Raw genomic sequence first — 12079 nt, forward strand, 5'->3', positions numbered from 1 at the left:
ATACCTTTTACATTTATGTTCTCTGCAACACTGCTTAAAGAATTACTGAAGTATTATTGCTAACCCAGTTCTTGTGCTTATAAACATTCACAGCTTAAGTTCTGTTCAGTCTAGCTAGCCTCCCAAGGAACATGCTTGAAGCATATCATTCACACTTGGGCTAGTAACACAGTAGGATTCTAATCACCCTATGGTGCCTGAGTCACGCTGTGCTGCTTGACTGTTTCTGCAGAGGAGCTGCTTTCTCAACACAAATTGTTACAGTGATTTTAATTCCTCTTGAAAGAGCTAACTTGAGCTAACTGTAGCAAAGACACAGACTGTGCTGGAATACCAGAAACCATGATGCTGTTGGGGCATCATTCAAACAGAAGAGCTAAGATTAAAGGTATTAAGGGAGCATATCTTAACTGCCTAGAGAGTATTTATAAGGAAAAAATAATCAGAAAACACATTTTGAAATGGTATTAAGCAGCACTAAACACCCTTAGCTTGATATCATCAGAGTTTTGTGGCATTTAATTTTGTGGTTTTTAAAAATACATTTTCCTTCACTCATGCATCTAATTGCCTGCTCACTTCTGGCTCTTTAACAAGAATCCTTAACCTATAAGGCAGTAGCTGCATGGTAACCTGTGTCTCTGCCTATCCAGCACCCCATGATGCCTATGAAGTACTGGGCATGGAGAAGTGCCCAACAGCTGTGAAGTGAATGCCAGAGCAGCGTGGAGACTGACTTAAAATCAATAAAGATGTTTTGGACTGGTGGAGGAACAGCCGGCACGGCCGCAAGAATCTGAAAAGGGCTGAGAAGAACACACACACATCACCTTAATGCCCTCTTCCGTGTGCACTCCCTCACAGTCCTCTGATCTTCCCACTCTGTTAAAAGCAGCAGAGGGGAGGAAGATCACTAGCTCCTGCCACATTGCTACAGACAAAAATCAGTAAGAGAGCAAGAGTTTCTACTTGAACTCAGACAACAGGAATTAGATGAAGAATTTTAGAGTTCCCTTACAAAGCTTAGCAGAACAGCCTAAGAGAAAGATGCATTCGGCAGAGAGAAAAATGAATAAATTAAAAAATAAATATTGAACAGGAAGTACTTTGGGCAAAAGGTTCAGATGAATTCTGACAGTTTTCTTTAGCCTTAGAGAAAGCATGTTGCCATAGGTTCAGAAGCTTTCCCTATCACAGACAGCTAAAATAAGTCCCATCAAGGAACAAGATCCTTAAGAAGGAAATACAGTCCAACCACATTCTTCAAACACCTACTAGGAGCAAAGTGAAAGAAAACAGAGTATTATTCATTCTGAAAAGAAAACAGCTGAAATAACTTAGTTCTGTTAACTCAGTTAACTGCTAAATGCAATTTTTAACTAAATATCTTAATCACCTCCACTTACGATGCATTGGTTTGGTTCACAGCCAATTTAAAATTTACTCCAGGTGCACATCTAAATGCGCTCAAGTCCCATAAGAGTCACTAGACTGTTTGGAACCACAAATTAAATTAGATGTCAGATTATCTTAAGAATGAAGTAGGTGCACAAAGACAGCAGGTCAAATATTTCAAGGATTCTCTGCCTCCAAAAATAGGTTTGAAGCATTTTTCTGGGCCCGTGCAAGATGTTCAAAGGTGTTATTTCTGGCACTATCCAAAGGACAGGAACTGCTTCAAGGACAATTGATACCTCATGGTCCACAAGTGCTAAAGGACAGTTTTCCCACTTGTTAACGCCAAGGTGAGTTGTCACAACGGCCTCAAAGAGACAGGGGCTCTCACTGCTCGCATTAACAAGTGAGAAAACTGTCCTTTAGCAGTCTCATCCAATTACCTCTGTAGCTCACAACATAGCAGAGGCAAGACAAAAAGGGAGAAAGCATGATCTCCTCTGTCCTTGCTGTCTTAAAGAATAGTCCTAGGACTAGCTATGCTCTGTATCAGACTTTTCTTCTTCTAGACTTTCAGCTTTGGAGCTTTGCTAACAAGTGGTGCTCTAGCTTCATGGGTTTTGGAGCAGTTATACAAACTCATTCATCTTGCTAACAAAAATTCCTGAAGACACTACTGTGTCACTCTCTCTTTGTACATGTTTTCAAAATTAAGCATCAGAACACTTAGATACAGCATGTTTCTCTATAAGGAAATAGCCACTATACCTCTCACAGAGAAAATTTCCTACTGAAAGTCTTCAAAAACAGTCATTGCATAATCTAAAGATGAGAAGAAACAGTCTAAATATAGAGAAAGGGAGAAAATAAGAGAAATAATAAAAAATAAGAAAATAAGAGAAAATAACAATGAATCCTGGCTGGTATCCACAAACAAAATGGGGGGGGGGGAAATCAGGTCCTCAAAGAATTTATAAATAAACACACTCAAAAGAGAACAAATAAATCTTAGTCATTTTTAAAGCTAACCATTAAAATCACCTAAAAACACAAAGTCTAACAGTTATGCATAAACAGATCTTCTGACATAACACAAACTTGCACATAAAATAAACCCTACCCGAGAAAGGTACATCTCTCAGAACAGTAGAACTCCAGCCCCTCCACAGGGAAAACCATCCGTCTGTAGCCACTTTACTGCTGACACACATGTACAGTTGCTTGTAGGACAACTTGCGATACTGCATTCTAGTTCTGATCAGCTCCAGGGGGCTCACTACAGTAACTGAACCAACTGCAAATGAGAAAAATGTGTTTTTTTTTTTAAATCAACATTTACTAGTAACATTTCCTGACCATTAAAGTGAGGTCCCACCTTGCTTTATTTGATTCCTTTCAACTCTCCCATTTTCCTTGAAATAATTCCCCAAATAAGTTTCCTTTCCAGATAAGAATACCATATCTATTCACAGTACCTAAACTTTCTGGACATGCAAGCTACCTACCTTTTTCAGTACTGGCATGTTATAATCCATGTAACATGTTCAGAATCCTCATTTTCAGATTTATTACATAAATAGGCTGAAAATTTCAAGTACTTATAAAGATTACTTTTCAATAATTACCATTTTTAAGTGTAACTTGAAGAAAGTGAGCTTGGCTTTTTTTTTTCTTTTAAGGATAAAAGTGATAGTTAGAGATCAAGCTTTTATTGATTTCTAAGCATCTTTGCCATGCTTATTTTCAACTATCAAGAATTTAGCAGGCATTCTGTATCTGATAAAGTAACTCTCTTGCATCTCGTGGAAAGATCAGTGAGTCACCACTCATTAACAAGCTCCCATCACACATGTAACAGACTTTAATGATTTTACTAGACCCAAGAACTTTTCTCCTGTTGCTGGGATAAGGTTTCTTTGGCATGTGAATTTACAATCTGGAACAGCCTAATAAGAACAATTTGCCACATCACCACAGAATAACAATTCTTTTTCTGCTAGTCTTCCAGTCCCCTTCATAGATGTCACAAGTAGAATATGGAACTATATCCTCAGAGTCTTCTAAGAAAGCCCAAAAATTTATGACCTGAGCAACTTCTACAAAAATAGATGAGGAAAAGTAAGAAAATATAAAAACAAATTCAGTCCCTTTATATCATACAGTAGTAAAACCAGTACAAGTCCAATTTTCATCTTCCTTGTAATTACCTGTGTAGCTTCCATTATAGAAAATAATGTTGTTTATTATTAGATTCACGACAGAACAGACTTAAACTGTTCTTAGTAGAAGTCTAGAACTATAAAATTTTGAACAAATTACAAATGTAGTGAAAGTGTAACAGCAAAAATAAATCACATTATTCCAGGTTAGAGGGTTATGTTGCCCAAGAAATACTGGGTAATTACAGTATTCCTTTCTATGCCCAGCTCCATGTAATAGTATCCCTCATTTAAAGCCACAGCAAATTTACTTACAAAGCAAAACAAAACAACAAAACAAAGCCAAGAAAACAGCATACAGGTATTTTATTTCAGTTTTCTCTTTAAACACATGACAACTTACATCTGCTTAAGGAACCTGCAAGAACTGGAATGTATCCATCATCCTTTCCTAGTCTAGATTTCAGAGCTTCACTCAGTTGGTCATAGCAGGTAAAATAGATTACTGTGGTAGGAAGTGCCATTATTCTAAAATATAAAGGAGGGAATCTAAATTAATACAAGGAAAGCAGCAGCATAAAGTCAACCATCTTGTATGGATATTTTGCTTAAATAAGGAAAAGTTAAATCTCCAGCTGTGTGTTGATGGATGAAGAAAAAGCATTAATCCCATGGCTTTGATTCACTCCCTCTAGTTCAGAGTTTCAAATTCACAGATTTCACAGTTTTCCAGTTTTTCATTTCATTAGGAAAAACTGTAAGTAAAATGATGGTGGATTGTCTCAGGCAAAATTTATTTCATAGCAGCTTCAGAACTGTTTTGATAAAGGAATGGAACTGAAAGATCTGAATATGAAGCAAGCAAACAAAACATTATGGAAGTAGCTACTAACCTTAATTTTTTATTCATTTAACAATTGGAGAGTATTTTCTCTATCTTAATCAACAGTTATGATTCTCATTACTTGAAAGAAAATGTGGAGTGAGTAAATATAAGCTTTTTCCATTCCAGTGTAGTACAGACTATAGCAAAACCAGCTAGATCTATAATCATTCAGTGTAGCGGTAAAGCACCGTATCTTACTATAAAATGGCAATTATATTTCTGTGTTATGTCTCTGCCAGTATAGCACATACCACCATTACCAAAAAACAGTGAAGACTGTCATGCTTGGAAAACCAACAAGCCATAGTTTAGATCTTCTTTTAAAAACTGTGTACCTCTCTCCAATCAAGAAGCTGGTTTTTCTCTGCTGGAGTACAGAACATATGTTGGAGAAAAAACTGTTTTGGCTGAAATACAGACCTTTTAGTTCAGTTAGGTCCTAAAGGTTTATATATTGAAATTGCCACATGCTGCAGGATAAATAAAAAGGCCTGAGCTCCACCATGCTTTGCCTTTTTTTGCCTATATACTGAGCACTGTGTGCAAATCGAAAGTGTACCAGTGCTTTCCCACTGGGCAACACTTCATGTCTTAAAAGGTACAACTTTAATATACATGTTAGATTTTACCACTTTCTTGGATTGTTTATGGGGGAGGACATAACTATAAATGTCTTAATTACTATCTGTACCAGGTTAATAAGAAGAAAAAACACTTTGGTGCTGTTTAGCCTAAAGAGAAGACCAGGAGGAGATCTGATAACAGTGTTTAAATATGTAAATTGCTCTTGTAGAGAGAAAATGAATTATCTGTTTTCCATTACAAAGTTGGATAAGATAAAAACCAATAAAGTTCTTTGGAATAAAGAAGATTCTAGTTAGATGTTTAAAAAAAATTTAAGTAAGGGTAATGAGGTGCAACACTAGAATACGGAAACAGCTGTGTTGCTTATTGCAGGTCATTAGTAACAAGCTAGGACAGCAAATACCTGTCAAAGACTAGCATTCTCTAACAATCATGTTCAACCCTATGATTCAATGATGCTATCAAGGGGATGGTTACAGTAAGGATACCACCTCTGAAAGGCAGAATGAAAAGTCTGTTGTTCCTGCTTAACTACTGAGAATATATCAAACAAATTGCAAGGAGAAATCTCAAGATCTGGCAAAAATTACACCGTCTCCAGATGTTTCTGATCAAACTGATTACATAATTACCTGTAACTTCGGAATTTACCACATTTTTAAAATAACTTAGAAATAAAAATACTAATTTGTCTAAATAATGAAGTAATTTTTTTAATGATAATTCATAACATGTTACCAAAAAAAGACTGTTCAACTTACAGTGTTGGGGGAAGTCCACTCCACAGTGATTTAATTCCTTCTATTTGAATAATTTTCACAAATGCATCCTGAAAATACAACCAGGCAAAGAGCAATAATTAGCTACAAAATTTTGTACTCGGTAATATATTTTAGCTGGCAGAACACAAAATTAATGCGTTAAAAAGTATGTTTCTAAAATGCCAATCATTGTAAGATCCCAATTTTGTAATTGCTTACGCTAGTTATCATATTTAATTACACAAATAGTTCCACTGAGCTGAAGAGAAATATTTGTGTGATTGAAATTAAGAATTTCCTTCCATCTTATAAAAACCAAAGTAGTAAGTTTTTATCAGTAACTGACAGCCCTGTGAATAAGTTACTTTCAGAACTAATACAGCACAGCAGCAACTTGTAGAAACTTCCCCAAAATAATCCACTAAAATATTTTTTAATACGTAACAAAAGTTCTAGGCATGAAATAGCAATTAATTCGCAATGATTCTTCAATACTTGCTTTCTCTGACAACAATGTGACAACATATGGGCAATGTACATACACTATACTACATGTCTGGAAGCTTACAATTAACATCACAGCTGTCGCATATGTTGCATATTTCCTGACCACTGACAGCAGAGGAACACTAAACCTTGAAGGTCATTCAACTGAAATCGCCATCAAAAAGATGGACTCCCTAATATAAGGATACCTAATTTTCTTAAACATTTGGGAGAAGAGGTTGAGATATTCCAAGTATATTCTGTACTAGTTAGTTTATATGTTTATAAATCCAGCTTCAGCAAATTTACAATCCAGGAAGGTACAGATAAAACATTGGAGAAAGGATGTAACTAAATCCAGTGACTGAGCAGCATATTTGCCCATACCTAATTATATGGGCAAACACAGCAAAACATTTGTACAGTCCTATCACTGGCAACCTATCATGTCTGCTACAATTTTCTTTACTGCACAATTGTGAAGCACTGTTTTTTCTTTAAAAAATGAAAGGAGATTCCATGATATGATAGTCATTCTTCTTCATGAATTACCTTGTCACAGCAAAAATGAGCATAAAATCATGTCAATTAGAAAACTAAGTGACTTTCTAAAAACTGTATGGTAAAGTTAATTGAAAAATTCAAATTTATGAAGTTATTATTTTTTAAAAAAAATCAACACTGTAAAACTGCTCAAGAAACCTTTTGCATGAGCATTTCATTTTTCTCAAAAGTTTAGTGCTGAAAAATCCTTGATCACATGTGTAATTTAATGGCAGAGTCAAACAAAATCTTGATCAATGAAGCAGCATCACAGTGTCTGACAGCAACTCTGTTTCAAATGTCTATGTAAAATACTAGTCCTACAAGTTTCAGTGGATCCAAAACTTGACACATGAACTTAACTTTAAAGCACTATCTGCATAGTTAGTTCAGCTCAGGAGCATACTGGGAGATCTGTGGACTGAACAGAGGTAAGCAGGAACAGAAAATCAGTACCTGCAATCAGCAACTATTGGTAATACAGCTCAAGTGGGGAAAATAAAACCAAAGAGCCAGTATCCTGTGAGGAAAGCTGTGGAGCTGTCCCCTTGCTTGTTTCTCTTAAAGGAAAGAATATGTATTTTCTTGTAGAAAGTAGAAGGTATCATTAATCAGCATATAAATTACACAGTGTAACCACATGAACACCCTCTCAAATGATAACAGATTCTACCAGAACTTAAAAAAAAACCAATAAATTTAAAGTATGCCATTTAAAAATGTTTTCAATGTACAGTTTTATATAAATATAAAATGTTCTTACCAATGTCCCTTTGAAATGCCCAGTTTTTTTATACCAGGCTTTGCTGTCTCCATTCTCACAAACACATATATGATCCATAAGGCCATTTGAGTATACAAAACACTTTCCTAATAAAATGGTGTATAAGAATATAGTTAATGTGTATAAGATTGTTCTTACTCAGCAGCAATTTTGAATTGGATATAATGGCAACATAGATTTATCTCTGGTTAGACAAACAGGAGCAAAATAATCTCGGAAAGTCAATGACAACAAAATAGGTAAAAGGAAAGAGGGAACAAATGGACTCCTCAGAGTGCCAGACTAAATGAAACTGCCCTCACAGGCTCCAGGACACATGCTTATGTTATACTACCATCTGCTGAAGGCTACAAAACACAGGACCTGAATGTCACTATTGTATATAACTACGTGAACATCGTTCAGACTTTTAAATCTTTTATTAAGTAGCCTTAGCATCCACATTACAAGTGAGGTATTATATCTTAGATTATACTGTATTTATACTAGGTCATCCTCTCTACTTGTTTTTGATTTCTTCTACATCATGTACTTTGAACCTGTTTGATAATATATTACTGCCATTACAAAAACATACTTTGAGCTTCACATTTTCAGATTTCTGAAGGGTTTAGAATTTGCTAAAAAAACAGGATAGAAGGCACAAGTATTTTTCCTCATTTACAGCAAGTGTGACTGCAAATATTCATCTCCACATACAACATGGAACCTCCACACCAGTCATCTCATTTCCTTTTAAATCTCATAGTAGGACTCATTGGCATATTTTTGAGTGCACGATGTCTTCATCTATTTAGAACCCAAGTGACAAATGACAGGTGAGACTTACTACTCTTTTTCAAAAGTCTTTGGATTCTAGAGGAGATGAACGTTGATATAGCATTCTGATCACATAAGCCCTCTGACGAAATATTTAGTTCTTTATTAATAGCTTTTTTTAAAATTCAACTCAGTAATAGTTGTACCTTCTGCCACATGAAAATACTAAGGAAGACAGAATAAAGCCTATTTAAAATAGTATGTATTTATGGGATTTTTTTCCACTGTGTCTATTCAATGGCACTTTCTTTCTTTAGCAATTTCAGTATATATTGCTGTGTTGTTCTCCACCCCCACTATGCTGAAGAAACAAACATAATTATTGCAAAACAAACAAAAACATTCTGTAGCTCAGCATTATGATAACTATCAGCTAAAGGCAACAAAAGCAAACTGTGTCCTCCATTGCACTACACGTTTATTTACCTTTGGGGAATGGATTGCTTTGGGCTTGCAGTCGAGTTTTGATAACATCAAGAGGAGTTACTAAAATGAAAAAAAGAAGTAATTTAGAAACACCCTGCATGCCCTGAAAATGTAGAAGTGTACAGATGCCTTACCATGAACTTCTACAACTTTTTTTTTTTCCCCAGAGGGGAAAAGAGAGACCTGTTTTACAATGTAATCAGACAGGGAAAAAAAGGAGAACTACAAATCCTGTATGGTTTCCAAGTGAGCATATGTATCTTTTCTAATTTACTAGCAGTTGCACAGACAACAAATATTAGAGATACACAAAGCTCATCCAAAAACCATTGTGTCACCTTGTCTGAAAGTGCTAAAACCTGTGCTATTATGCTCTGCTGCTAACCCTTTACAAGTGGCATACCACAAGGCATATGAGATCAGATTTTGGCCTCAAGCATGTGAAATATTACAACATTTTTCATGTGTTTATTCTTTTTCAATAAACTGACCATAATAGTGACATTCAAAAGAAAAACGTTAAAACTCATGACGTACTTTCCTTCTTTGCTATGTGTAGACAAGATCTAAAACAGAGTTGTTGAAAAGTAAATGAAGGTTTAGTGAACATTTCATTGCTTCCCCTCCAGCCCTTACAATTATTACAGGCCTAGACATGCTGAACACTACAGTGGCTAGTCAGCAGGCCAGCCTCTACTGATTATATTGACTAAGGGCTCAATTCAGTTGCCTACATACAAGCAGCTAGCACCATCTGAGTCTTTAAGGTATCCAAAATACCTATACAGTTGACAGAAATAACACAGGACCCACAACCTTACTTACTAAGCAGCAGCTAGAGGCTAAGTCAATACTCTAGCAGGCATCTCACTGAACACATTCCTTGCACAGGCAACTGAGTCACACCTTAGCTCTCTGTTGATGCCTCTCAGTTGACTAACAGGAGGTTGAACACTTGGTTCACATTTCCATATCTAAATGTAGGGATCTAAATGTGACTCCTGTAGCTCAATTTAGTTGCTTAAAATTTGGCATCTAGTAGCATTTTAGCCACTTACACATATTCTGCCTCGTTTTCCAGCTGCCACTTCAGAAAGGAGCTGGTCTCCTATACCTCTTGAGGTCTCGAATACCAACACCTTACGCTGTATTAGACTCTTATGTACACACAGCTGGAATCCATCTTGGGAATTCCACAGGTCTGATGTAGCTTTGCTTGCTACTTTACCTAACATCACAGGACACATGGTATACAGACAGACTAAAAAGACTATGAATTTGACAGGTTCCTGGTAAGATCCTATTTTGTAAAAAAATGGAAATTCTGTGGGGGAAAAATTGTGCTTAGAAAATTGCACATTTCCCTGCAGCATAATCCATGTTAAAAGTCAGAACCAAAGGCTAGCTTAAGCCAAAAAGTAACTGAAATACAAAGTAAAAGCTAATAAGCTTGGAGACCTGCAAGGGATATGAAGTGCTGAATCTAACCAACCAATGCCTCCTTAGGTATGCATGGGAAAGAAGCTCCTGAGCGAGATGACTGAATATGAAGCAGAAGATGAATTCCACAGACTATCCAGAAGTTTAAAAGGCTAACAAAAAGATATCCTTAAAAGCAATGTTTAGGGGCAAAAAAACCCACAATAAAAGGCTTTGACAGTATAAGACACCACAGCAGAATAAATTAATGTTACTACTGAAGTGGTGACATGAAGCAGACATCTCACCGGGGCCAGCCTTGCAAGATTTGTGTCTTGTACTGTAAGGTAGACTTTTATTTAAAATCTATTTTTAAGCAGCAGGAAGTATGGAAATTAATTTTTATTATTAATTTTGTTTCTTGCAGAAAGAAAGCAATGAATTACTACAGCAAGAGGGAAAAAGACATAGAAATGAAAAGTTAATAAAATTATTCTTATTTTCAGAAGTAGTTAAAGATTATCAGGGACGGGAAAGAATTCAATTAACCACATTTGTTAAAATACAAAAAATTATGAGAAAGGTATCCAAAAACATCCTTGTTGAATGTATGAGTGGAAATTTATAAACCATACATAGGCAGACATCATGCTGAGTCAAACTGAAATAACTTTGCAAAGATTCTCTCTGTGGCAAGCATGATAGTTTGCCTTACGAAATAATGATGTAATTATAGCTCCACAACAAGAGGCTATTGCTTGCTGAATAACAGTTGCTTTACTGAAGTTGCTATCACTCATTTCAGCCATGGCTTTATCCCTGGAGAACAAAAACCTGTTAAGGAACAGAAAAACATATTGCAAGACTATGTTCAAAACTTGCAGAAAATCAAAGGAAAAATATTTTAAATTTTCATTAGTATAAGCATATATGTATAAGCAGCTATAATGTAAATATTAGTTTGCTACTTGTAAAAAAGCATCTCCATAATTTTTTGAAATTAGAGTATTTGCGCCATATTTTGTAAATAATCTAAGTTTTCTAAATGACAATATATCTTTCAAATCCTTCTCACATGAATTACAATGTTTATATTTTTGTAAACCACATTAAATATTTAATATATATTACTTCTTACTGCAACAAAGGGTTTAGGAGCATGTAAATAATCTGTACAAAGATAAATTCCCAGCCTGTGGCCCATAAACTGTAGCACAGCAGAATAATTCATCTAGCCCTCCTCTTGCTTCTGTCATCCCTGTGAGAAAATCCAGAGATCTCCTGGTTGATCCAACAGTCACAGCCTACTAGTGATGACTATATCCCCTGGCAAGCTCCCCATGCAATAAACAGTGATTAACTAGTTTTAATGTTACTATTAAATATTAATTCCTTGAAGAAATCCTGCTGTATGGCTGCATAGGCAAGGTTACAATACCTTAGGAACGTACTCACAGTATCTAAAAATAAGGAGCTTATATATTCTCAGTATCTGCAACTAGCTAGGACAGGAGAAAATAATAAATTAATAAAAACATTTCAGGACATAAAATCCCCAAATAAAGGCATATTTCAAAATGCATGTTGTGCACACATGCAGTTGTGGCTTTTATTAGTTTACATTGATCTCAGCTTTTTATTTCATCTATAGCCACATTAGGTTTTGCTATTTCTACTAAGTTTCAAATAAAAGATAAGAAAGATTAAGCTGCATAAACCAAGATTCGCCCCTCAGATGCTAACAACTACTAATTTGGGGGTGGTGGTGTCTTTTTTAATATATTTTTAACTGATTTCATAACAAAACTACTTTCCA

General features: G+C 35.5%; 1 protein-coding gene across 16 annotated transcripts in view; it reads right to left on the reverse strand.

Moving 5' to 3' along the window:
* Nucleotides 1-12079, reverse strand: part of SLC25A40 (solute carrier family 25 member 40) — a 29509-nt gene that overhangs the window by 16642 nt on the left and 788 nt on the right. For 12 of the 16 annotated variants that reach the window (XR_012774159.1, XM_075492769.1, XM_075492763.1 and 9 more), the window contains exons 2-8: nucleotides 11719-11765; nucleotides 10979-11097; nucleotides 8845-8904; nucleotides 7579-7685; nucleotides 5787-5854; nucleotides 3958-4082; nucleotides 2516-2689 (exon numbers count right to left, since the gene is read on the reverse strand). Coding sequence is in view for 15 of the 16 variants with exons in the window: in XM_075492769.1 (XP_075348884.1) it covers nucleotides 2516-2689; nucleotides 3958-4082; nucleotides 5787-5854; nucleotides 7579-7685; nucleotides 8845-8904; nucleotides 10979-11072 (628 nt within the window). In the remaining variant the exon portion in view is untranslated. Of the gene's footprint in view, nucleotides 1-2515; nucleotides 2690-3957; nucleotides 4083-5786; nucleotides 5855-7578; nucleotides 7686-8844; nucleotides 8905-10978; nucleotides 11098-11394; nucleotides 11522-11718; nucleotides 11766-12079 lie in introns of all 16 variants that reach the window. The other 4 variants (XM_075492757.1, XM_075492758.1, XM_075492759.1 and 1 more) reach the window with 4 other exon arrangements.

Source organism: Mycteria americana, chromosome 2 (assembly GCF_035582795.1).
Source record: "Mycteria americana isolate JAX WOST 10 ecotype Jacksonville Zoo and Gardens chromosome 2, USCA_MyAme_1.0, whole genome shotgun sequence".
Lineage (NCBI taxonomy): Eukaryota > Metazoa > Chordata > Aves > Ciconiiformes > Ciconiidae > Mycteria > Mycteria americana.